General features: G+C 35.8%; 2 protein-coding genes across 3 annotated transcripts in view; both read left to right on the top strand.

Moving 5' to 3' along the window:
* Nucleotides 1-15,958, top strand: part of LOC110114040 (F-box protein At4g00755) — a 41,449-nt gene extending 25,491 nt beyond the window's left edge. Inside the window, exons 2-6 of one of the 2 annotated variants that reach the window (XM_020846790.2) lie at nucleotides 844-1,230; nucleotides 1,319-1,467; nucleotides 14,279-14,388; nucleotides 15,541-15,562; nucleotides 15,648-15,958. In XM_020846790.2, coding sequence (XP_020702449.1) covers nucleotides 844-1,230; nucleotides 1,319-1,467; nucleotides 14,279-14,388; nucleotides 15,541-15,562; nucleotides 15,648-15,656 — 677 coding nt within the window. In that variant the 3' untranslated portion in view covers nucleotides 15,657-15,958. Of the gene's footprint in view, nucleotides 1-843; nucleotides 1,231-1,318; nucleotides 1,468-14,278; nucleotides 14,389-15,540 lie in introns of both variants that reach the window. The other variant, XM_020846789.2, reaches the window with a different exon arrangement.
* A 4,165-nt stretch (nucleotides 15,959-20,123) lies between these two features.
* On the top strand, nucleotides 20,124-20,802 carry LOC114579347 (serine/threonine-protein phosphatase 7 long form homolog). The gene is made up of 3 exons (XM_028693585.1): nucleotides 20,124-20,424; nucleotides 20,492-20,576; nucleotides 20,663-20,802. Exons 1-3 carry the CDS (start codon nucleotides 20,207-20,209, stop codon nucleotides 20,774-20,776), a joined length of 417 nt encoding a protein of 138 aa, XP_028549418.1. The 5' UTR covers nucleotides 20,124-20,206; the 3' UTR covers nucleotides 20,777-20,802.
* Nucleotides 20,803-27,404: the final 6,602 nt, after the last annotated feature.

Genomic DNA, 27,404 nt, shown 5'->3' with positions numbered 1-27,404 from the left:
ATGAAGTCTTTGTGCTTGATTGTCTAATCCATCTGAGCCATTTTAATATGATGAGAGATCATATCAAGTACCCATTTTTTAAACTCCGAAGATTCAAAAGCCTGTGTTAATTCTAGAAGTTCAAGCACCATTGTCTTGTCCACCAATTGAAAAACTTAATCGGTATTGAGGTGGTCTAAGAGGATTGCAATTGTGATGATTTGTGTTTGACAAATGAGTTGGATAATAGTGACCGATCTAATAATTGGGCTATTTTGTAACCTGTATTTGAGGTTGTGCTTGAGATTATTATTGAGCTTAAACTTGAGATTGTATTGGAGTTTATAACTAAGATTGTTATATATTATGCTATTAATATTATTGATATGTAGGAATAGGTTAATCTATAGTGTTCAGTACTCATCTCCAGTTTCATAAGTTCTAAAATTGCTACCTATTTGTCATGAAAAAATAGAAGTTGAATTTACGCTACTACTATTACCTCCCCCCCCCCAACCCTTCCCAAGTGTCATAACAAATATTTTCTTCTCCTGTCCCTCTTTATCCCTCGTTCCATTTCTTTTTTTGCCTCTGCTTGCTTCATTACATTCAGTTGCATATTCCAATAATTGTAGGCAGCAATAAAAATTACAACATTATTATTGAAATAGAAATTACTGGAATAAATTGGCTGGTGATGGCATACACTTCCAAATGCACACATCTGTTCTTCTTTCTATAGATCGGTCACTACTATTGCACATTTTTTGCCTCTTCTTTCTATACCACCGTACTAATAGAATATAGGAGACCTTTATTTATAGATTTAGCAAACTTGCTGAACAACCTTTCTTTGTTTTGCAGTTATTACAAATGGCTTTTGCAAAAAGTTATGCTTAAGAACGACTCCAGAGGTATCATGTTTTGTACGTTCGATTGAAGTAGGCGGTTGGTCAGATACAATAAAAGTTGGACCTAACTGCTCTGACCATTGGCAGACGCTGGAAAGCGAGCACAGAATTTTTGCTTATTTAGGTCACCGCATTGTTTCACCCAGGTTTTTAACAGAAATTACTATGGAATCGATTTATGTTTCCCCCTCTACTGATAGGATTGAGAATATGTTGCGAAATACTCTAGGTCTGTATATGTTCTCTTCTTATCGGTTTAGCAAGGGAAAGTCCTTACTAAATTTCAGGTTGAGTTGCAAGTTTTGTGTTGTTCATGAGATAAAAATGCAACTACCGGAAGGTCAGTTTTCTAGTTTTATGTTTATTTACATAACTTTACTTGGAATGTTACGTTTTGTTGCATCTAATTGTGTTTTATTTTTTAGCAGTGTTCGACTTTTGTGAACCCATAAGTTCACCTCTAGAAATTCTGCGTTTTAGACTTGGCCATATGAGGGATGAGAATGCAACCCCTGAAGAATCTTTGTTGGGGAACTTCGTTTGGACATACGTTTCTCCAGAACTTTCAACAATAGAGGTAAATTTAAATACATAACCATTTTCCCTATTGCGATCCTGAAAAAGCTGCATGTTTGTACTTATATTTTGTGAGAGGCAGCTATCACAAGGATTCAAAAAGCAATTACCTAGTTAATTAAATATCACTTGTTATAGCTCTCTAAGAGTGGATTTTTTTTAAATTTAGTGAGAGTTTACTAATCTTGTAGATGAATTGGATTATTGGACATAGATGCCCCTATAAGTATAAGAATTAGAGGTGCTACTATGCAGTTCTAAAAATTATTACTGGACTTGAATTTTTTTTCCCTGCGGTCATCATACATCATTTGCCTTATCCTGCCTTTTTGAGGATGGCTTTATGAAATCTTCTTAATAAATTTAAAAACTTTACAAAGTTAGGATTTCTCTAAAGTTCAAGCAAAAGAACAACAACATCAAGCCTTTATCCCACTAGGTGGGGTCGGCTACCAGAATTATTTTTCTCCATTGTGTCCTATTAAAAGTCAAATTCTCGTTTAAAACTGATAAAGAAAGGTCATTCCTAATATTTTCTAACCAAGTCTTTTTAGGTTTGCCTCTACCTTTCTTAGCATAAATCAAATCTAATACCTCTACTTTCCTAATCGGGTCATTGGAAGGCCGCTGTTTTATCTGACCAAACCATCTAAGGCGACTCTCTCGAATCTTATCTTCTACTGGAGCTACTCCAACCTTTTCACGTATATAGTCATTTTGTATCCTATCTCTAAGAGTAAAGCCACTCATCCACCTGAGCATCCTCATATCTGTCACACTTAACTTAGTTTTATGCTTCTCTTTTAATGGCCAACATTCGGCATCATAAATCATTGCATGCCTCACCACCATCTTATAAAATTTTTTCTTAAGTTTGAGGGGTACGTACTTTTCTTTTACACAACAAGCCTGATGCATTCCTCCACTTCAACCATCCAACTTGAATTCTACTAATAATATCCACATCTATATCACCATCACTCCGAAACATAGATCCCATATATCTAAAACGTATACTCTTATTAATAACTTGATTGCCCAAAGTCACAATGCCCTCACTTGGTCTATTACTACTAAAATTACACTCCATATATTCCATTTTAGATCTACTCAAGCGAAAACCTTTAGACTCTAAGGTTGACCTTCATAATTCAAGTTTACCTTCAACTCCCTCTCTAGTCTTATCAACAAGAAGAATATCATCAGCAAAAAGCATACACCAAGGTACAACCCTATGATGCACCGACACGCCTCTTAAAGAGGGTATGCAGTGTCGGACACGTGTCGGACACGCATCGGACACGGCATGGACACGTGTCCGACACGGCATTGGAGTGTCGGAATTTAAAACATTAAAATTTAAATCAGACACGCGACACGCGTGTCCGGTTATTAAATGATAAAATCGTTAGTTCTATTTAGCCTTTTCCGCGAACGAGAAGCCCTATTTTTTCGATCCATGAAAGAAATCTTCTAGGGCGGACTGGGAGAGCTCGCAGTCGACGCCAAACGGAGCCCGCTGCCTTCTCCTCTCGTTCCTTCGTCATTTCTGCTCGGCCAAGAAGAGCTCGTCTTTCTCATTCCTTCATTCTTGCATTATTTCTGCTGTCATTCGAGGGAAAGTTCGCAATCAAGGCCAAACAGAGCACCTTCTGCACGCAAGAGAGCCAAGACCTGTAAGTGGATTTCTCCATTTCTTCTCTTCATTGTTGAAAAACCTAAGGTACAGGCTCGGTACCGCTAGGTACATGCTCGGTACCGCTCAGTACATGCTCGGTACTGCTCGGTTTATTTACTGGTAAGGTACATGCTCGGTACTGGTCGGTACATGCTCGGACTGGTAGGTACATGCTCGGTATTGGTAGGTACATGCTCGGTACTGTAGGTACATGCTCAGGTACGGTAGGTACATGCTCGGTACTGGTAGGTACATGCTCGGTACTGGTAGGTACATGCTCGTACTGCTCGGTATTACTAGGTACATGCTCGGTACTGTAGTATATGCTCGATACTGCTAGGTACATGCTCGATACCACTCGGTATCTTCACATACAAACAACTTACGAACTTTAAAAACAAACAGAACTTCACATACCCCTTGACCCCGCGACCTAACCGGCAAGTCGAACCCCGCCAGGGGGCAGCACCCCCTTGGACCCCCGGCAGACCGGTATATTGTTTTATTCATGTTGTGATTTTTTTATTCACTTTATATCAATTTAATTCGATGTATTCATATGCATGATTGGTTTGTTAGCAAAATGAGCTTGGCTGCTGGCGGAAGTGGGATTAGGTGAAGGTTCAAAAGAGCCATCTGTAGAAAACTGATAAGGCATTATTGGATTCATGTACAAAGTTAGAAAAAAATTTGAAGGAGGAGGGAATGTGTCATTCAAATGCAATTATTGTGGTGGCACCTTACAAAGGAATCTTATTCTAGGGTGAAGGCACATCTACTTAAATTTCAGGCCATGGAAATAAAAATGTGTCCTAAGGAACAGTACAAATCTTCGTCTTCTATCAAGGAAAAACCCCACTTTATATGACAAGGTGATAACAAGATGTGGATGTTTGCTGGGATGGGTTCGAGTGCCTTGATGATATGGATTATTGGAGGTTGCAAATCTTTCTCTAGATGAACCAGAGTTGGAAGCAATGATATTCAATTATGATGATATTGAAGGCCCAAAGACCAACAATTGAATCTAATTTTATCATTCCCTCTATTGAGTAGTTAGACCTTCAATGTTGTATTAAATTAATTTTTGCTTATCATTTTTGTGTTTGTACTTTGTACTAGACATTTTTGTACTAAACATTTTTATGTTATAAGCTAAACAAGTTATCATGAATTGATTTATTATTGCTTGACATTTTTACCTATAATGTCACCTTAATTTTTATATATTATATTAATAATTATTATGCCGTGTCCACGCCGCACGCCGTGTCCTATATTTTTTAAAAAATTGCCGTGTCCCGTGTCCGTGTCGTGTCGTGTCCGTGTCGCCGTGTCCGTGTCGGTGCATCCTCTTGTAAATGTCTAGTGAGAACATCCATGACTAAAGCAAAAAGATATGGGCTTAAGGCTGATCCTTTGATGTAATCCAACCGAAATAGGAAAATACTTGGTCAAACCACCTTGTGTTTGAACACAAGTAATAGCTCCTGCATACATGTCTTTAATGATTTGAATATAAGCATTATTAACTCCTTTCTTTTCAAGAACTCCATAGCACTCCTCTTTGAACTTTATCATATGCTTTTTCTAAATCAATAAATATCATATGTAGATCCTCCTTATTTTCTCTATATTTCTCCATTAAACCTCCTAATAAATATATGGCTTCCATAGTCGCCCTACCCGGCATGAATCCACTATATTTAGATAAATTGTAAAAGAATTATTCTAAAAACAGTTTGTTAATATTTAGATTAATTGTAAACAATTTCCCAATGCTTGCCACAAAGTGCAGATCTGTCATATTTCCCATGAAGTTTAGATCCACTGTAGTTGCCACTAAGATCATTTCATATTATTCAAAACCAACAAATATGGTTTCCTATTATGATAGTTAGCAGCTAGATGTTTTATGTTCGGATTTAGTAACAACTCTTCTAAAATTATTTCTATATCCTCTTTCAACCAATCATGGCTCTTGCTTTTTCAAAACAAGCAATTAGGTCTTTTCGGTGCTTCAGCCACCCAATGGTGGTGTCATCTATACTTGGAATGCTGAGGCAGTGGTAAAATTTGTATTATTTCACTTGTAGCACTCAAAAATAATTATTTTTCGCATTTAGTTCTACTGCTACTTATCTACACCTTTACCCTCTTCTATTCCTTTTGATGTTGAACCCATCCTAGTGCACACTTTGCATTACTGAGCGTGACTAGAGACAGATCATCAGAGCTTTACAGCCCTTTGCTCTCCCTCAGCCAACTAGGAGGCGGCATGTGTCGAGGGTAGTCTCATGTGTCTAGAGTAGTCTGATTGTTATACTTTTTTTTTGTATAGTCTTTCCTGTAGTCCTCAAAACTCTAAAAATAAGAGGTGATGAGGAGTATTTGGGGACTTCTGGATCTTTTGAGATTTTTGGACTGATTGAGATTCTAAGCTTTTAAGCACCTTTTATTACAGTTCTCTCTAGCATATTTCTCTTTCTCTCCATTCTCATATGGGTTCCAGGTTATTCCTTCAAGGGTTTGCATGCTAGTAAGTTCGGGTGTCATCTATGGGTAAATTTGACCCAACATCCTCTTAGGTGTTGTAAGTGTGGATTGATGCTAGCGACGAGAAAACAAACACACCTTAATGAGTAGAGTGCCCCTGAGCCATCCGTAAACATGGAGAGCAATAATAACACTACTTGTCATGACTTGATGGGGATGAAGGAGAGGATAATGAAGATGATTCAAGATGCTATGAGCGGGCTCGAAGGGAGAGTATGGAGGGATAGTATGCCTGAGAATTCATTGGACTTGACAGTCCACCATAGTTGACAAATGACTGAACAATAACCTAGAAGCTAATACTTAATCCCACTTGCATGATTAAAAGTGATGAAAAGTACAAGTCGCTGACTAGGAAAGTTAGAAGAGCAGAACCCGGACTCGCTAGACATTCTTAGGGAGATTGCAGAGTTAGGCGCCTCCCAAGTTCAAAGTGTCTCATTTAGAGTCCTAAATGGGCAAGAATGATTTCGTCGACCATGTCACCACCTTCTAATCCATGCCCTCCCTCCTAGACATGTATGATTCCTGAAATATTGTCAATTCTTCACAACCCTCAAGTAGTTTACGCCAAGGTGGTTCACTCTCCTTCATGTGGAAGTGATTACCTCTTTCTTAGAATTTAGGAAAATGTTTGTAACATAGTTTGCTAGAGCTCAGAAACCCCAAAAGATCTTGTAAGCTCTTCTGAAGATGAGGTAGGAACCAAGTGAGTCATTAATGAGCTTCATAGTGAGGTTCCAAAGAGAAATACTCGAAGTGAAGGATCTTGAGCCTGTAATTACACAATCTGCCTTAACCTAAGGATAAAGAGAGGGTCTCTTTCGCTATGTACTTGGCTTACAACAACCAAGAACACTCGCTGAGCTGTTGGAGCTAGCCAACAGCCACATAAATGTCGAAGAATACAATAGGGTGGCTAAGTCCTCCTTAGCCACTCACCCATATAGACTTGCTCTAAAAAAGAGAAACAACTAGGGTGAGAAAGAGAAATAATTCATCTCAAGAATAAGAGGGATAGAAGACCTAATCCATCATGAGATCTTGATCTCCTTAAGCATTTGAGGGCACTCCTACAACTAAGGCCAATGAGAATTGCAAGCTCACTCGCTCCGAGGATGAAGGAGCCCACTTGTTTCACTAACCCATACAATGAAGAAGTCGCACACTGTTCGCTAGGGGTCTCAAAATAGGTTTTTGGGTAATGTTTGGGTCCAACTTGAAACTGACCCACCTTCAATTGACATGACTGGAATTCGACCCGATCAGCTAAACGAGTCACAAAATTAGACCTGAACTCGATTTGACCCGACCCGGCACGTTGTCCTCATTAGTTGGCAAGGGTGACCGAGCGTGAGCGGTCGAATGTGGGCATTCAAGTGGAGCCAACAAGCAAGCGCGAGCATGGCGAGCGGCTAGGCGAGCAGGCACGGGTTGCTTTCAGGTTTTTCAAGTTGACCTGAACCTGGCTCAAATTTGCACTCGGGTCAAAATTTGAAGCCCAGACCCGACTCATTTTCCAAACAGGTTGACCCGAACTTGTAATTTTTTGGGTAAGGTTCAGGTCAGGTTTTCGAATCGAGTCAAATATTAACACCCATACGATCCGCCAATCTATCTCACTTACACCAATGCTTAAAATTGCATAATCGGGTATTAAGGCATTTTTCGTTCGTGAGGCGAGGTGTAAGCCTCAAGGTGTAAGCCTCAAAATCAAAAAATTTCGTAAATATATAATGATAAATTTTGTATGTACTAATGAGTAAATAATATATAAAACATAAAAAATGCACAAGATATGAAGTGAAATCAAAATATCCCAATAATAAGACAACATGAAATATAGTTCAACTCAAACTCCATCTTTCCCAAATCATTGTATTTTTTTCATTAACATTTAATTTCAAAAATAAATAACAATGACATATCACATAAAAACTCATAAGTTATCAGCACTGTCATCACTAAGGGGGTCTTTATTTGAATTATCATTATGATGAACTGCTCTCTCCCCTTCCTCCTCTCCTATAGAGTCCAATGTCTCCCGATCAGGTCCTTCCTCAATATCAGTTATCTTCCTCTTCCCTAAATTTTTTTGAACAATCTCAAAATAAATAATAGTGTAATACATTAATAAAAGTCTAAGAAAACTATATTATTTATATACTCTTTTTAATTTGTTCTTGAGTTGTGGTGGATGTAGATGCTTTAAGACCATCAAAGAAATCAATATTTAAATCTTCATCTTGTAATTCAGACGGCATCACTTCAACTTTATCATCTACAAGCCACTCATCATCAGATGTCACATCCTCGCAAAGCAAAGGATCTTCATCATCCATTAATCCTTTTTTCTTCAAATTTTTATCTCTTAGTCTCCTATTGTACATAATGTACACTAGTGAATTCATCCTCAATATGGACAAGCGATTTCTCCTCTTTGTATGTACTTGGTTGCAGGTACTCCAATGTCTTTCACAGCTATATGAAGAGCATGTCAAGCCCAAAACATTCATAGTAAAACGCTACAATTCTGGCGTCTCATCGCCAAATTGAATCCACCACTCAACTAATATTTATATAAGAGAGTTTAATTAGTGCGAAAGAAATAACTTTTAAATAAATGTTTAAAACATTAAATAAAATTACTTGGAGATCGTTTGGCAATTATATTATTTGCTTGTTGTAATCCAAAAAAGTCATCTTTGTTCCTAAAATGTACCATTTGCATGCTAGCATTTGATCTTTCAGTTGCATCACTTATTAGCCGATCCACGCAATGATACAATCCCAACTTTATTTCAAGGTTTGTAGACTAGTTCTCTGCATATTGATATTGAGGGTTAAGGTAATAACCAGCAGCATGCAAGTGCCGGTGAAGTTGTAGCTCCCACCTATCATCAATAATATTCCAAATTTTTCTAAAGCTACCATTTTCGCCTCCTAGGTTGGAGGCAATCATTTCTTTGTCTTCATCTATGGCATTGTAAATGAAACCCATTGCAGGCTTCTTGTCAGCATCCATCATCCTTAAAACTTGAATCAAAGGTCTAGTGGTTGTAATGACATATAAGATACTTTGCCAAAATCTATCATTTAAAACAATCTTTCTAATCTTTTTTCTCCCAGCCTTATTTGTCCAAACACAACTCAACCATTATGTAGATGTGAATATAGCCTCTAAAAGTTATCTAGCATCCAGCATGTTCTCTAAGATCAAGTAAACAGTGGCAAATTTTATTGCTGCTGGCCTTAGAATTTCTTTCTTTGAAAATTTTGATACCAAGCATGTACCTGCTCAGTACCGAGCATGTACCTTCTCGATACCGAGCATGTACCTAGTGGTACCAAACATTATTGTACCGAGTGGTACCGAGCATGAACTTAGCTGTACCGAGTATGTACCCAGTGATATCGAGCAATACCAAGTGGTACCGAGGAGACAGATCGATTATGGAATCTTACTCAGCAGAATATGGAGGTCCTTATGGCAGAACGGACTGATCTTGTATTTCAAAATAAGGTGATGGATGGAACCATGAAGAAGAAGAAGAAGAGCTTTCAGCGGTTGGTCGAAGGAGGCTCCAACCCAACTCGCAGTAGAAGATAACTCCAAGCAATAGGCGAAGAAAAACTCACGGTGGAAGGAAGCCGACGCCGAACGAAGAGGAAAAATGATCGCTTGAAGAAGAACGGAGAAAACCTGTTTTCGGGAAATGACAGAAGACCGCGCGAGGATTGGTGGGTCCGAACCAAACAAATTTATATTAGGTTAGCTGTTTTTTAAATTTTAGAGGCGGATGCCTTTAAACTGTGAGGTGAGGCGCGCCTCAGTAAACTTGAGGCGTACGCCTCAAACCTGAACTCATTGCGTGGGCTTTGAGGCTTAAAGGGGTGAAATTGTGCTGAGGCGCGCCTCTTGTTGCACAATTTTAAAACATGACTTACACTTCCTTGAGTGTATCTATAGCCGAGTTACTTAATATCATCCAGAACAAAGAGTTCTTTAAGCGACCAACTCTCATGAAGGAAAATGTATGTCTTCCACAGGGACCACGACCATATTACGAAGGAGTGTTCCATCTACGATGTTTAATAAAAGAACTCATGAAGGACCAAAAGTTAAAGTTCCGTACTCGAATCCTGATCGATGCTCGAGAAAAGTTCTTATTGGAGGAAGAAGCAATGAGCCTATCCCAACTCACTCGGTACATATTACAAAAGTAGTTTCTACTATTTATGGGTAGAGTGCAAGAGAACCGGTTGACATGAGTGTAGAAGATGAATGTCAGGGAGTTCAACTCAACATCTATCTCACGAGCTTTAGTGGTAGAGATTGCCACAGTTACTTTTGCGAAAGCTAACAAGCCCGTAGGAGGGAATTCCCATAACGATGTCATCGTTGTCACCACCTTGATTTGCAATTGCCAAATTGGCCACATTCTAATATATATAGGGAGTTCTAAAATATATTTTTAAATCTATTTTAAAAAAAGATGAACTTGCTTGCTTCTTAGCTCACCCCCACTATAGGTCCTCTTTATAGCTTCTTAGGAGAGTGTAGGGAAACTGAAGGAGTAATTGTCCTGCCTACCTAGGGTAAGGGTGAATATCAGTATATAGCCATGGTCGACCTTATCATAGTGTTGCATGCTCTAGCCACCTAGAATACCATCTTTGGTAAGTTCTTACTGAACACCTTCAGGACCACAGTTTTATCATGGGGCTCACAATGAAGGGCGACCTCACTTAGTCGCACCTACTGTCCATACTAACCACATTAAAAACACCAGCTTGATACTCTATAACATTAACCATTGTGCCACCTGCCACAATGCTGACATAATAGTGCCCCATTGACTGAACTTGCAGAGTTGGCAACACTGTCTCTATACGATCTAGAAGAAATTGCTACCGATTGTCCCCTTCTTCTGAATTTAGCTTATCCAAATATTATATTCTTCCCAAAATAGCTATTGCCAGCTATCTCACTATCAAAACCTCTTCCTACTAGCAGTCCATTGTTGTTGAATTTCTATCGGATCAGTCTCTACCCTCATGGCCCTCCCGACCAATTGAGAAAAATCTTTAATGTCTTATGCCTATAATAGTTGTCTCAAAGTATTTCGCAGACCATCCAGAAATCTGTAACACTTCTCCTTAGAAGTGTCAATCAACTATGGAGCATGCCTAGAGAGAGCAATAAACTTTGTCTTGTATTGTATCACTGTCATATTCCCCTGAATCAATTTTAGAAAAGAGCTCTATAGCTATCTCCTAGCATACGACGGTACAAACCAAGTCCTATACGTCTTTGTAGACTCTTTCGAAATTATCAAGGTATTTGCACGACCCTGAAACTTCTTCTTCTGCTAGCCCAACCACCAGCATAAACCACCAGCATTTTTCTTCACTGTCTAACAAAAATACAGCTAATACAATTCTCCTCTCATGAAGACAATAAATCTCATCTAAAGTCTTATTTATCCTCATCAGCCAATCCTCAGTTATCTTAGGTTCAATAACACCTGAAAGTCTAGGAGGCTGTAACATCATGAAATTCTATAAATATCGGTCCCCTTAGGCAAAAAGTTGAATTAATAAATTGAAGTACCGTGCGAAAAGTTGAAACTGAAATGGATATTGATATTGAATTTTAATAAGCATTTAAATTGTTATTGAAATTTTACTGAAGCCGACTGAAATATAACAATCATTTCATAGTAATTATTAGAGTGACCCTCATGCACCAACTTTTTATATATAACAATTAATAGAATCCCTTCTCGCAACAAAATCCATTCTTATTGCCAACATAATTTTTTCTCATCGCCATTAGAATCTCTTCTTATATAATATAGTCATCGGACTCTGGAATTTTCAATACATAACATAATAGAATCCTTTCTCGCCGAAATAAAGTCAAAATTTTGATAAATAATTATCAAATTAGATTAATATAAAAATGATGACATTCATAGTAGATATAGTTTATATATTTTGGTAATGCATATCATGAAATGTGTGTATGTAAGAGAAGGTAGCTATTATTCTTTAGGATGTTGGAGACATAATACCTTATGCATGAGGGTGAGCCAATAAACTTTTAATTAAATATGAGTTAGTTGTGTAAACTGAATACATGATGGAAGATATAAAGTTGTGATGTGATATGACTTAAAGTACCGATGGGCTGGGGATGATGACTCTCTTGTACTATGTCTTTTAACTATTATTACTCATATGATATGATATGATAATGAACCTCACTTACAATGATTGGTAGTGAAACATGACTATATTCGCCATATTATCTCCTCTCAGAGTTATTTTATGAGTCTACAAAAAATGCTAAAACGGTTGTAAAATAATTCTCCACCCAGTATTTTACAGTTTGTCAAAATTAAGTTTTTAGAATTTCACCATATTACCCAAGATTATATATAACAATGTTCTAAAACTTTAACTATACTAAAATACTATTTTTTATGTCAAAATAAAATTTTGAATGAATAAAAATTGCTGCTTTTCAAAATCACCCAATGGAAAATCTCGAATAAATACTCAAAACGATCATAATAATCGTATCCATAACATATCAGAAGTTCCACGGATAAAAGTTACCGGAATTTGATAAAATTGCATTTTTGTAAAACCAAACTATAAATTCGATTGAAAAAATCCTAAAAATACTTAATTATTGAAAACAAAAATAGGCAAAATATAACCTACCTTGACCCAAGCAACTTTTCTAACTGAACTGATTGGTAAAATTAACTCTACGACCTCCAAACCCTAGTTCCTCTCCTCTCTTTTTCTTCTCAATTTTCCTTTTTCCTTCTCTGGCTTGAGAAAGCAAAATTAAAAATGGGGAAATGACAATTTGATGGTTTCTACAAGTGCATTTAAATTTTTATAATAGAACATTGATAAGAAATACTTGAGTTCGCAAGTAACCCCAAGGGAAATACTTGAGTTCGCAAGCAAACCTATCACTAATTGGTGAAAACAGCGAGAATAATGCAAAACTGGGCGGAAAACAGCCCCAAACGATGGATTGCAATAAGAGAATCAAAGTCAAACAAAGACGAAGCAAGATACAAGTGATTCTCAATTCGAGAGGAGGATCGTCCTCTCGAATTGAGGATCAATTAAGGATCCTCCTCTCGAATTCAGGATCAATTGTATCTTTGTTTCGTTCTTGCTTCGTTTTGATTCCTATAAGATTATTTACGATTTTTGATTGTTTCCACCAAAGTTCTTCTATTTTTCTCGCTGTTTTACCGATTATTATTAGGTTTGCTTGCAAACTCAAGTATTTCCTATTAGGGTTACTTGCGAACTCAAGTATTTCCTATCAAAATGATACTAGAAAGAAAAGCTGTGGTTTTATTGATGAATTTTATGGTACAAATTTTCCAAGAGAAGGGTCTCTAAAATGGTTTTTTAACTCTGTATCTATGGGGTTTTGAACACTACAGAATTGACTGCATTCATAGCTATGCAAAAATAAGAGATAATTATAGTAGTTGTGTAGCCCGATTGAAATATACGACTTGATGAAGTCATCCGCCGAGCTCTAAGAGGTCACCAACTTGGTATGTATTGATAGTCGAATAGCCAGGTAACCGATCAATAATTTGTCTTGAGAAGTCATCCTTCCTTGACTAGTCGTCAATGAGTATTTCTTAGATAATAGTTGCTAGGACCGACTAATAGTTCATACTCATCTAAATTGGATGATAGAATACAATCACTTGTTTGAGATGAGTTCTTTCATAGACTGGCGAAGTCCTTTCAAGTTGCTTGAGTAGATTTGAGTTAAATTAACTTGAACCAAGCCGACTTGGCTTGAACTGAGTTTTCTGGACATTTGGTTGTATATTTATAAACAAGAGACAACCTTTATCACATCGCCAGGCATATTAGGGATTTTGCCAACGTATTTTCCATTGCTTGAAATATCTCTTGTTACGCTGTATTTTAGTTTCTAAGCTAGGCCCCATATGCAATCAGTGATGATTTAATTCCTTTATCTTGTCACAATGCTTTTAATCATAATTACTTGGTTGAGGCGATCACTCTTGATTGCGCGTAGACCTCTATCTAGCACGACCACAAGAAAGCAAATCTTTTTTGTTGCAGTCCCCTGTGTTCAAGTGGTTTCAACACTTTCGGCCCAACTGGATCTCATGGCTTTCTGTAACTATTTCTCGTTTTTACTCAGGAAAATGCATTTGAGAGTAGATTTTTTCCCTTTTTTTTCGGCTTGGTAAAACAAATTTTTTTTTTTTAATTGTCCTATCAAAATTGTGAAATTTTCATGCTCGATTTAAGCAAGCAAATATTGACAGGTGTCTATTTATGCATCTTTGTTGAGGTCTGAAATGTTCGCTTTCGTTTAATAACTTGCTAGAGAGTCTTTGGAATTACATACAACTTGCATTTTGTTTCTGCTGCTCATTGGGCAGAGCACTTCGTTCTCCCTTTTATTGTTTTAGCCAATTATAACCTGCAGTAGTGGTTCTATTACTTAACAAATGAAATTGCATTTTTTTTTTTTTTTTTTGCGGTACAGACTGATTATTTTCAATCTTTCAAGCTTCAAAGACCAGTCATCTGCATTGATGGAGTTTTACAAATTGAAATGTTGAGCAGGGATCCTGCTTATGAGTTACCGGACTTATGGTTAGTTTTCTAAGCTTCAATTTATATGCAAAGAATCAAGTTTGGTACCCTTAGTGAGAGGCCATTCTTGTTGGCTCATTCTTTAGGTTTCCTTTGGAACAATATTTTTACTGCTTCTTAAATCTGATTTCTTGTGCAAAAAATATTTTTTTTGCATAAGAAAGCTGCTTTAAGAAGCAGTAAAAAAGCTGTCACAAACGAAACTAAAATTGCTCTGAAATTTTATGTTTAAGAGTTACTATCCCATGCACCCTAAAATGAAATTTTGGTGGAAATAACTCCAATCATGAATAGCATGTAAACATCCTAATGAACCTCGAGTAAAGGTTTATACGCAGTATGCTTGTCTTAAAATAGAGAGTGGATTTAAAGGAGTGATTAGTTGCCCCTGCCGTGACTCAATCATAGATAGGTTCGAGCACAAAAATAGACTATCTACATTGCAAGTTAAGTTGCGTGCATTAACCCCTCAAAGCCTGTAAATGGGAGCTTCGTGCACTGTGTAAGCCCTTTTTTACTGATGAGAAAATCTCTTCCACATTTTTTAAATGTTCTTATGTACCTTCCACTGCTTGACTGCAAGACCCACCCGTCGAGTAGGGACGAAAGTCGGCCTTAGTGATCCGACGATGCCGAGTGGAAGGGCCGTCGCTCAACGGATAAAATTTACTCAGGCTGATCTTCCCCAAGAGTCACATCGACGGGAAAGTTTAGCACCTCGATGTCGGCTCTTCATTTGCCACCTGGGGCTGTAGTATGTTCCAAGGGTTAGGTTGTTCGCCCATGAAAGCGGTACGTGAGCTGGGTTCAGAACGGTGTGAGACACTTCGGTCCATATCCGATGCGGGCGCTCTACAACTTCATGAGCATGTGGACCAAATTATAGAGTAGTTCATATTTCTATATGAAATTATTTTATTTCGTGATGCACAACAAACATATATCATCAGGTAACGGCACAACTTTTGGAATGAAAGCTTAAATGTTTGCAATAATGCTGCCATGTTTGCTACCATAGCTTCAATTTTCTTTTATAATATGCATCAAAGGCTTCTCTAATTAGTATAGGAAACCTGAGATCTGCGTTTGTTTTTATCCCCATTTTTTTCCTTTGCCGCTAAAGAAGAATGCTTAATCCTTGTTTAATTACAGTGATTCTCAAGTTAAAGCAATAGTAAGCCCTCTTGCACCAGCATTCGATGTGAACCTTCTTGACAGATTGGGAAATTCAATTTTGTTGTATTTCCCTCGTGCTGTAGAGTATCTAGATGATGTTACTGCTCAACAGCCTCGTCGCTCGTCGCGATGGAAACCATGGATGAAAGTAAAAAGGCGAAAAAAGAATAGGTGGAATCATGATTCTGAGTATAGATAGAACTGAAGTGTGTGAAGTGCTTTTTCCAAGTCATGAAAACTATTGTTTGTATGCCATATGATTGGATGATCATTGTTTTCAGTGTCTATCATTGGATTTATTTGATCAATGTGATTTAAATGTTTTAGGATGAAGTATGATATCTCGAATTTTTGTACTTATTGGAAATCTATTAAGCTATGCTACTTTTATAAATTCTCATGCACTCTACATGGCTTGTTTAGAGTAGGTGGTTTAACGGTCTGTTTTTTTGAGAAATTATTCTGTGCGGAGACCAAATGCAGAATGCTGTCCGGAGACCAACCAGAATGCATCACATCAACGGTACCGAGCGAAGGGGTGACATGGCGCATTTTGGTTAGTCTCTGAACGGCGTTCGGCATCCACACAGAATAATATTTCTTGTTTCTTTAGATGGTATCGCTAACAATGTGTTGTGCTAAGCCAACACTACCAAATGAAGCCAACTTGTTAGGGGATTTGTCACTTGAATCTCACTTTCAAGAGGAAAAGTGTTGTCAACTGAAATCGTTACTTTTCAAGAAGACATATCTTTTAATGTTAGACTGGCTAGTTTGGATTGCATTAATTAAATTTATGGAGAAGGAATTCTTCTACTAATGGACAACAACCCATTGAATCATATTCAATGTAGATCATGTTCAATGGAATATTGTTTTTTTGGAATTTAAAGCTTTATATGTTGGAATTATATTTATTATGTTACATATAGATGATTTTTTGTCGAAAAGATGCTTATTGGTGGAATTTTATCTTTTAACATTCAAGCACGTCATGAATATTCAAACAATGTCGTTGCTAGGTATGAAGTACTGGATGAGAAAAGTGGAGGATTTCGTTAGGTAGTTGAAAGTCATCATAAAATTTATTGTATAATCATGACATGAATGACAATAAGATGTTCAAATTTAAATCTCTCAATATTTCAATTTTGAATTCAAATAAAAATTTTTTAAATCTGAGTTTAATTTAAATAATTGTTTTTTCTGTAATATGATACATTATTTTAATTTGTAGCTAAATTCTACAATTATGGTATTTTAATTTGTCGCTAAATTTTAGCTGAGGTGAAACATATTGAAGGGCTATTTTGTTTGTTATTATTAAATTGGGGGTGTTATGTGTTAGAAAATTTATGGTGGTAGAGTTTTTATATCTTAGCTTATATGAAAATTCAGCCCGTAGAAAAATAGAAGTTGCAAGGATAGAAATTTTTATGTGGAAAATATAAAAATGGAAAAAAAATTATAGGGCTAAGTCTAGTTAAAATAGTTCACTAAATGATTAAAGATATAAACATTTACCTTTCTTTATAATTAAATAAGATGGGGTTATACAAAATTGTCAATTATTGTATTATTCTATAGTGAGTTGTGTCTATAGTTGGCCAATGAAAATTAGGTGATGGCGATGGTGATGGCAGTTTCTAAGGATAGTTTTATTTATCTCTCAGTTTAAGAATCTTTTTCATATAAAAAATGGAGCTTAATTTATAGCCTTTTTTATATTGGTACTTTGATAAATGTATTATAATCAAATACACGCCATCGAACATCTCATGTTAGTCCCCTTGAACATAGATCATTTGTTCAAAAGTTGAGTGCCCTAATGATCTATAATTGAATGATCATATAATCTTTAAATTCGTCTCATCAATCTGTTCAATTTGAATGTAAACATACAAGATTTGAAGACCATTTTATTTTTTTCTATATGCTTCATATGATTCGAATCATATGTTAATTTTTTTAGAGTCTTATTATCGAGAAATTTAGTTTGCCTATAAACTTGTTGAAATTTGAATTCAAATGGTTATGAGCTTAATTTTAGAGGTTTCTAAAACATAATAATACATCGAAATTTGCATCAATCAAGTAAAATTTTCTAAGATAATTTTCTCTTATATTTAAACGTCAAAGCTTATGTCATCCTAAAATATATATTGAACCTTCCACAAATTCATAACGAAAAATTATAATGTCAAAAAATTTATAATACGTGATTATTCATTGGACTTCAACGTGGACCTCTAATTGGGGCTTTGAGTTTTGAAAAACTTTCTAAATTGCAATTCATGAATCATGGTGAAATATTTATCGTCTGATTTGCTATCTTCTTCATGAATCATCGTCAAAATGTGTCACTATAGCATTTAGCAAGAATTAGTAAATTTATACGCGATGCTCAAGTCTGCATCTCCTATAGGGAGCAAATGGTTGTAACTTCGATGAGAGTTCCCTTGAAGAATTAGTTCAGTTGATTTTTCTTTATTAAAAATGAGTGGAGCCTTTTTGAAATATGGGGAAGACTAGACGAGTTGTATGTTGATATGTTCCTTTGTATGTTGGACAGATATAAATTAGGTTTTTTAAAAAGTTGTTATATCTGCTCAGGCAGACAGCTTTTGTATTGCTTTATAAAGTATTTTTTAGCATAAATTTAAAAAAAAAAATTGTATTAAAAAGTTGTTTTAGAAAACAGTAAAAATTAAAGCTATCCTAAATGAAGCATAAATCAACACTAACTCTCAGGAAAGGATATAGATGCATCAAGAAATATTAGGGCACTCTATTGAATACAGTTTATCTTTCATTCCTTGTTTTCTTAGAGACAATTATGACTCATTTGGTTGTTTGGATTAGTAAAAAAAACATTTTTAAGTTTTTTTTTTTTTTTAATTTATCATTTAGTTCAATATAATTAATTAAATATTAACATCTATTTCAAACATTATAACATCTCAAAATTACCGTAAAAATAACAATTTTATTTTTACAATTAAATAAATGAAAACAAAATTAGCATGGAGTACTTAACAAGGGAAATTTTTTAAACTAAGCATCATATTAATTATAATTAAGTGATTAACCAACGGAAAAAAAAAATTTTAAACTCGCCAAAGTCTCCCGTTGAACGGGCGACTTATATTTTAAGTAAGTCGCCCGTTTAACAGGCGACTTACTCTTCACTTTATACACCCGCGAAGAGCCCTTTTCTTGCCCTAAAAGTGTTCGTTTTTGCCTCACGACTCGGCGGCTCTCGGCAAATCTGGGCAAATCCGCGAGGTAAGGGAGTTTTAAAAATTTTTTTTGGCATTTTTTGTGTTAAATTTCTTTCCTTTAGTGGTTTATTTCATTTGAATGACTTATGTTGGAAGTTTAGGGTTTCTTTAGTGCTTAGATTTAGGTTTTGTGTGTGCTAAGTGGTATTTTTTTGTGAAAGCTTGAGGAATTTTTTGATTTGTGGAAAGAACTTAATTTTTGCTAAGATTCTTTTGGGCAAATATAGATTTTCATTTTTTTTTTTTGAGATATATAATATGTTGAGCATATATTATATGAAAAATTTTGTGAAAAAAAATAAAATAATACATGTATAATTAAAAAAAATTTGTATTAAAGATATCTTAAAATTAATATAAGGATATTGTTTGTTAATTTCCTTTTGTTTGTTAGACAACATGAATTTTTTTGCCAAATATGACTACGAATGTCATATCTTCGTGTTAGGGTTAGATTTTTATATCGAGGTACAATATAGATAATCGTGGGCAACTAAAGGTTTTCCCTATTAAAATAGAAAGTTAAATGTTGGAGGATGGTCTACTTAAAATGCATTTGCTTAACATATCGTTATAAAGGGCCAACATTCATTTACCTTCAATAATTGGTAATAGTTAGTACTAAATAGTTATAAAATATAGTTATAATGTTTGAGGGATTACAAGGAATTTTTAATATAAAGTTAACTTTTTAAAATATTTAATTTCAAATAATTATGATGAGAATAATTGTATAAAAAATTAATATAAATACGAACATTATATGCAAATTTCTTTTGTTAATCTTTATGTGAATAAAAAAATATCTATTTAAATATATTTAGTTAAATTCCTATGTGTGAATTTATTTGTTGAAGTATAGTAAGATTGTGTATGGGTAATTGTAGGTAATCATAAACTATACTTAGTAGTGCAACAATGTCTGGACGAGGAGCATCCTTTGTTCTTATGTATGGTGGGCACTTGTCTTTAGATGATAAATATTCACCAACATATGTTGGGGGTAGTTATCGGCCGTTGCAAGTATCTGCAAATATGAACTTAGAGCAACTGAAGATTAGAATTCTGAAATCCCTAAAATATGATATGTCGAAGTACTCAGTAAACTTAGTTTGTCGTTTACCCTTGGGGAATGAGTTCATAGCTTCAGTTGTGGACGATGATGAGGTGTGTCAGATGGTGTTATCACATGCAGTTGGGCAAATACTTCTACTTTATGTAGAGGTCAAAGAAATTAATACATAAAATATAGCTGTTGAGCAACTAACAGCTCACATGCACGAGACATACACTTTCGACTTGGATGTCACCTGCTCCCAGACACTTCAGGCTCTGAAATTTATTTACAGTACTTGTCGTTGATGGAGGATATAGCAATATTCAGGACATACTCACTTGGAGGTGCAGTACTAGCTCATTTGTATAGGGAGCTATCTGAAGCAACTAGACCAAAACGAGCAAACATAGCAGGGTGCATCCACTTATTACAGATATGGGCTTGGGAGCATCTACATGTTGGAAGACCTCAGCTTCATGTACCATTTCCTGTTCAGCTTGATGGTTTGAGTGTTGGAATAAGATAATTTGTTATATTTATGTTATTTATTTTTAATTTTATTGCTAAAGTATTAATTAATATTAAATAGGTGGAATGAGGAACGACTTCGGGAGGTACCTGTAGGAAATGTTATGACATACAGGGATGAGCTGGATGGCTTACTGGAGAGTCAGGTATGTTAAGTATAATTATATTGATACATTTTAATCATATTTGTTCCATATTATGACGAATAATTTGTTATATAAAAATGATACAGGTAATATGGGAACCATACACTGCAGAGATTCGTGCTCAGGTTCCAGAGATATGCACTTCAGGTCAGGACACTTGGCTCTCCAGAGTTCCTTTGATCAGTTGGAAAAGGGTATAGTGACATCTCCCTGATCGAGTACTACGACAATTTGGATACTGTCCTTCCACTGATATCATGCCAATGGATCCTAGTTTTGTAAGAGTTGATGGACGTGGTAAGTCAGATACTAATTGAGCATTGTATCACCAAGCAAGTATTGCACTATTGATCTTGGTCCCTCTCAGAGCCACTTCACAGCTGAGTTTGACGTCGCCTCCACACCTCAGTTTGTACCTTCCTCCTTGGGAGAGCCCCCAGTTACTCAGCAAGATGTTAGTGATCAGGACCAGCGTCATCTACGTACCAGGCCACTACGAGCAACTCAGCATTTTACTCCATGCACTGATGCGATTCCACATCGACATAAAAGGAGGCATTAGTTTTTTGTATCATGTATCTTTTAGTTGCTTTAGTTATATTTTGTTGTTTATGTTTCTTATTGTGCTACTATGGAACTACTATTTCATATCATGGAATTAAATTTATTATGCTCTTCTATTAACTCTTACATGAAGTTTGATCTAAAAAACATAATGTTGGATGATCCAAGAACATATAATTTTTTAAAGAATTTGTAATATTTGATATACATATATATACTTATTATAGTTTATTGTTATCAATTAGAGCGTATATAACTTCTGAATGATCTAAGAAAATAATCTTTCTAAATTTGAATTTTATATATACCAAAAACTTGAAAAATAGATTAAGCCTCTTATTATATATATATACCAAATCCAACTTTTATTCATAAAACAAAAAAGATAATAATTAATCATAATCTTTTTTAGTTGCAATTTTATTTTTATATTCACAAGAATAAGTCGCCCGTTCAACGGACGACTTATTACAATTACACAATCTCGTTACTTCAAGAAATAACGGTAGTCGCCAGTTGAACGGGCGACTTACTTCGCTGATATAAGTCGCCCGATGAACTGGCGAGTTTTAAATTTTTTTTTTTTTCGTTGGTTAATCGCTTAATTATAATTAATACGATGCTTAGTTTAAAAAATTACCCTACTTAACAATAGATAATGAGATTAGCAGTGTAAACGAGCCAACCCGGCTCACGAGATTATCCAAGCTCGATTCGATAGCAAGTTCATGAGCTGAATTTATCGAACTTCGAGCTCAAACTCGCCCGAGTTCGATCAAAATGCTGCTGGAGTTGGCAGCTCGTCGAATGGCTCGAACAGCAGTCCGCAGAGAAAGAAAAAAATCGAATCAGACGGACAGGAGTGCGGGATCGCGGGACCAACGCATGAAATAATCTAGGTTTAGTAGGCAAGTAGCGAACGGCGAAAAGAGGAAGAGGCGGAAGCCATTCCTTCATCTTTGTTTCAGTTTTGTTCAAGTTTCGGAACTTCGGCTTTGTTCCGCGCATTCCTTCGGATTTCCGTTCTAGCAGCCAGTGCCCTAGTCTACCGCAGCAGCACAAGCCAAACTTAGGAGAGAAGATTTCACGTTCTCAGAAATTTGATTGCTGCAAGGGTTTGAGTGATTTTTTATTTCAATTAATTGATGCTGTCTTTGTTTTCTTTCCATGTTGCTTTCTTTCTGCAAATACAAATTTAAATATACTTATTACTTGTTTTAGGGAGGCGGAACGGATTTGTCTGATTCATATTTATCTAGTATTTGGAGAAAACAGGGAGGTGAGGCATTGATATCAAGTATTTTGCATGCTGTAGTTATTTATATTGCCTAACGTGCTTTTGGTGCAGCCATAATTTTCTATTTTGAATGTTGTTTGGATTGTTTTTATTTTCCTTAAAAATATTTACATTGAAACAATTATGAATGAACAAGCCATTATTTATTTGACATTTTCTGTGTTATAAATTAGGAATGAGCAAGCCATTACATTTTTTATAGATATGAGGAAGCTACATTTTTGTACTCGTGCTAAATTTCTTGATAGCTTGACATTTTTTACTCGACTCGTTTATGGGCTTGATAGCTTGACATGAAGTGCATTTTTTTATGAATTTTTCCATTGAACTGTAAAAAAATTTTTGTATGAAGATGAAATTCATATGCTAAGAATAATTATAATCACATTTAAGGAAATAAGATGAATAACATTAGTTATTCATATATGTAAGTAGAATTTTAAAAAATAATAAAAAGGAGATTCAAACAACATTCATAATTGTTTCAATATAAACATTTTTAAGAAAAATAAAAACAATACAAACAACATTCAACAACAACAACAACAACAAGCCTTTATCCCACTATGTGGGGTAGGCTACATGAATCATTTTTGTCCATTGTGCCCTGTTAAAAGTTAAAGAAATGTCATTTCTAATGTTTCATAATCAAGTCTTTACGTCTACCTCTACCTTTCTTAACATAAGTCAAATATAATACATCTACTTTCCTAACCGGGTCATCGGAAGGTTGCCGTTCTATGTCTCCATGCTAAGCTGGTGCAAATGCCGAGTAGTAGTTCATAGTAACTTGCTAAAAATTACTCTCATAGCTATCTTTCTCTTCTTGGGTGTAATTTGGATGGACTTGATAGTCTGTTTAGTTGTGTGCACAGGCAGCAGAAAGTAAAGGAACCATCATATTAGAAAGTACATCATTCTTGTTATCTAATCTGCTAAAATTACACTTCTAGTTATTTTTTCTTCATGGCATTTGTAAGACCACATAATCCTCATGGACATGTAATGCTGATGACTATAACTTTGAGGCTATTTAGTTTGCTATGAAGATGTTTTGAGTTAACAAAATACACAGGAATTTACTTCATTGTGTTCAGTTTTGGCAAGGTTGCTCCATTTCTTTGCACCAGACCATATTGTAGCAGTTGGGCCACACTTCCCTTTTACTTTAGAGAGCACTTCCGTTGCAGCCAATTGGACCACACTTACTCTGAAAGAATTTTGTTTGCACAGAAAAGCTTCTTCTGCCAACCAAACAAACCCTAGAACTATGCTTGATAAAATGTATAAAAATAAAGCTGATGATGTTGCACTAGTTGAAATTTAAGATGTCTTGGGTTTGGTCCCTCTGAATTTTAAGCTGAATTAACAATATTTATATATTTTTAATATGTTTTGGAGTATTTTACTAACACGAATGTGCAGCAACATGCATTTAGTGCTATCAGAATAGTTGAACTCTTTTTCTTTCTAATTGGCAGACATGAAGGTAAGATCATCGGTGAAGAAGCTATGTGAATTTTGTAGGACCGTGAAGCGTCGTGGAAGAGTTTATATACTATGCACTGCTAATCCCAAGCACAAACAGCGACAAGGCATATCAACCTTTGCTTATGAGGGTCCATTGCAGCCTGTGTATGTGTACAAATTCTTGTGTTCTCCTCTGCTCCTTGAAGTATTTCATTTATCTTTTACGCAATATAAACATTTTTCTGTTTTTTTTCTAGTCACCCGATAAACTTCTATCAATTTACAATGCCTAGTATACCAACCAATTAAATAAAACAATGCAAATGGGATTTTTATTAAAATTCATTTTAGTTTCAAAATTCAAGGATTTCCGAAACCACCGTTCATTGCTATGTGCCCTCCCTTCACCTCCAATTTTTAACCAACCAAAAGGCAAAGGTAAGTGTTAAATATTGATACGATGACAAGTTTCCACCAGCTCAAAAATGTTCTCTTGCCTACTTGTTGCATATTTTCACCACAAGTTAGCTGCTCATATATGAAAACTCATGCCCTTATTAATTTATTTAAATATCACAAGAATCATTAGGCTTATCTGAATTAATTAAAATTAGTTTATCTTTAAAGTTAAGCTTTTAGATTGAGGACATCACTTCTTGTCATTGTTGACCTGCATATTCATATTGCAATCAACTCAAGCGAGTGTGACGAGAAAGATGTTCGAAGAACGTGATGTTTTGCGCATAGCAAGTTCAAATGCCTCAATGGTGGCCAACTAACTCCACGTCGGCTAAAGCAATTATGAAATATCTTGATCGTGGCCCAAGTAACTTAAACATTGCCTGTTGGTGTAATAGACCGCACTGATGCATTTAGGACAATCTGAGGCGCGCCTTTGCGCAATTTGCTTCAAAATAGCCTCAAAGCCTACGCAATTCTCAAGCATCATGAGGCGTACGCCTTAGGTGGAGTGAGGCGCGCCTCACTAGCGTTATTGCGCAATTTCCTTTGAGGCGTACGCCTCAAATATATGCTCAGTACCGCTCAGTATATGCTCCATACCGCTCAGTATATGCTCGGTACAGCTAGGTACATGCTCGGTACTGCTAGGTACATGCTCGGTACTGTTCAGTATATGCTCGGTACAGCTAGGTATTTGCTCGGTACTGCTAGGTACATGCTCAGTACCACTCAGTATATGCTCGGTACAGCTAGGTATTTGCTCGGTACTGCTAAGTACATGCTCGGTACCGCTCAGTATATGCTCGGTACAGCTAGGTATTTGCTCGATACTGCTAGGTACATGCTCGGTACCGCTAGGTACATGCTCGGTACCGCTAGGTACATACTCGGTACCGTTAGGTACATGCTCGGTACCACTCGGTATCTTCCCATACAAACAACTTGCAAATTTCAAAAACAAACAGAACTTCAAAATTACTCTTACAATAAAATTTTGTTCCGGGGGCGCTGCCCCTGGAAACCCCCGCAGGGGCGCCGCCCCTTGACCTCGCGACCTAACCAGGCAGGTCGAACCCCGCCAAGGGGCAGCGCCCCCTTGGACCCCCGGCAGTCCAGCATATTATTCTATTCATCATCTTTAGTAATAGTTGTTAGTGTTAGTCTACTTCTTCGTGAGTGCATGCTTTGATTGGAAGACATTGGACTCTATAAGAGAGGAGGAAGGGGTGAGAAGATTCCCTTGAAGACCCATTTAGTGATGAGACATGATTGGATTATATATGTTCTTTCTTAATTGTACTTTGGGAGTTTTGATAGACTAATATTTTGGTTTTGTACTTTTGGACATGATTTTATTGCATATATTTTCCTACTTTCCCTTTATTTCAATTGTCATTTAGATGTTTTTATTGTATGATAGAATCTTACTATTTTTTACTTGCTAAAACCCTTAAATTCTCATTTACACAATTCTTCGTCGGTGAGGCTTACGCCTCACACTGCCTCAAGGCTTACGCCTCGCCTCACGGACGAAAAACGCCTCGAGGCTTATTTGCGCAATTTTAAACCTTGATAAAAACTCTCTCTCTAATTTACCCCTCTCTATTTCTCCTTTATCCTCTCTCCTCTTTATCTTTCTAGAGAGAGAAACATAAATCAAGAAAGAAAAGAAAAAAAACAAAAACAACATCAGGTCTTTATCCCACTACGTGGGGTCAGTTATATGAATCATGTTTCTCCTTTGTTTCTCCTTTATTCTGTTAAGAGTCAATTTTTTATTTAAATCTAATAAAGAAATGTCATTTCTAATATTTTCTAATTAAGTCTTTTTAAGTCTACCTCAACCTTTCTTAACATAAGCCAAATCTAATATGTCTACTCTCCTAATCGGGGCATTAGAAGGCCGACGATTTATGTGACCAAACCATCTAAGGCGAGTCTCTCTAATCTTATCTTCCACTTGAGCTAATCTAACCTTTTCACTTATATGCTTGTTTCGTATCATGTCTCTAAGAGTAAAGTCACTCATTCACCTAAGCATCCTCATCTCTGCAACACTTAACCTAATTTTTTGCTTCTCTTTTGATGGCCAACATTCTGCTTCATAAAGCATTGCAATTCTCACTACCATCTTATAGAATTTTCTTTATGTTTGAGAATTACTTTTCTATTACACAACAAGCCCGATGCATTTCTCCACTTTAACCATCCAACTTGAATTCTACTAATAATATACCCATTTATTTTACCATTATTTTAAACATACAGACTCGACACAGCTAAAATGTGTACTCTTATTAATAACTTGATTGCCTAAAGTTGCAATCCACTTTCTAAATCTATTAATACTAAAATTACACTCCATTTATTCGGTTTTAGATCTACTCGAATGAATACCTTTAGACTCTAAGGTTGAACTCCATAATTCAAGTTTTCCTTCTACTTCCTCTCTAGTTTTATCAATAAGAAGAATATCATCAGCAAAAAATAAATATCAAGTACATCCTCTTGCAAATGCCTAATAAGAACATTCATGACTAAAGCAAAAAGATATGGGCTTAAAGCTGATCCTTGATGTAATCCAATTGAAATAGGAAAATATTTGGTCAAACTAACTTGTTGTTTATCTTAAGTAATAGCTCTTACATATATATTCTTAATGGATTGAATATAAGTATTATTAGTTCATTTCTTTTATAGAACTCTCCAGGGCACGTCCCTTGAAACTTTATCATATACTTTCTCTAAATCAATAAATATCATTTGTAGATCCTCCTTATTCTCTCTATACTTCTCCATCAAATTTCTCAATAAATATATAGCTTCCATATTAGACCTATCCGGCATGAATCCAGATTGATTTTGAGAAACATTAGCATCACGATGTAACCTATGCTCTCTCCCATGATTTTAATGTATGACACATTAACTTAATTTCTCTATAATTTGCACTCTTGTGCATCATTTTTATTCTTAAAAATAAAAATCAACACACTCTTTCTCCACTCATCTAACATCTTTTAAAAGTAATATTG

The sequence above is a fragment of the Dendrobium catenatum genome, unplaced genomic scaffold (genome assembly GCF_001605985.2).
Source record: "Dendrobium catenatum unplaced genomic scaffold, ASM160598v2 fragScaff_scaffold_325, whole genome shotgun sequence".
NCBI classification, from domain to species: domain Eukaryota; kingdom Viridiplantae; phylum Streptophyta; class Magnoliopsida; order Asparagales; family Orchidaceae; genus Dendrobium; species Dendrobium catenatum.
This window is presented reverse-complemented; position numbering and strand designations above follow the sequence as displayed.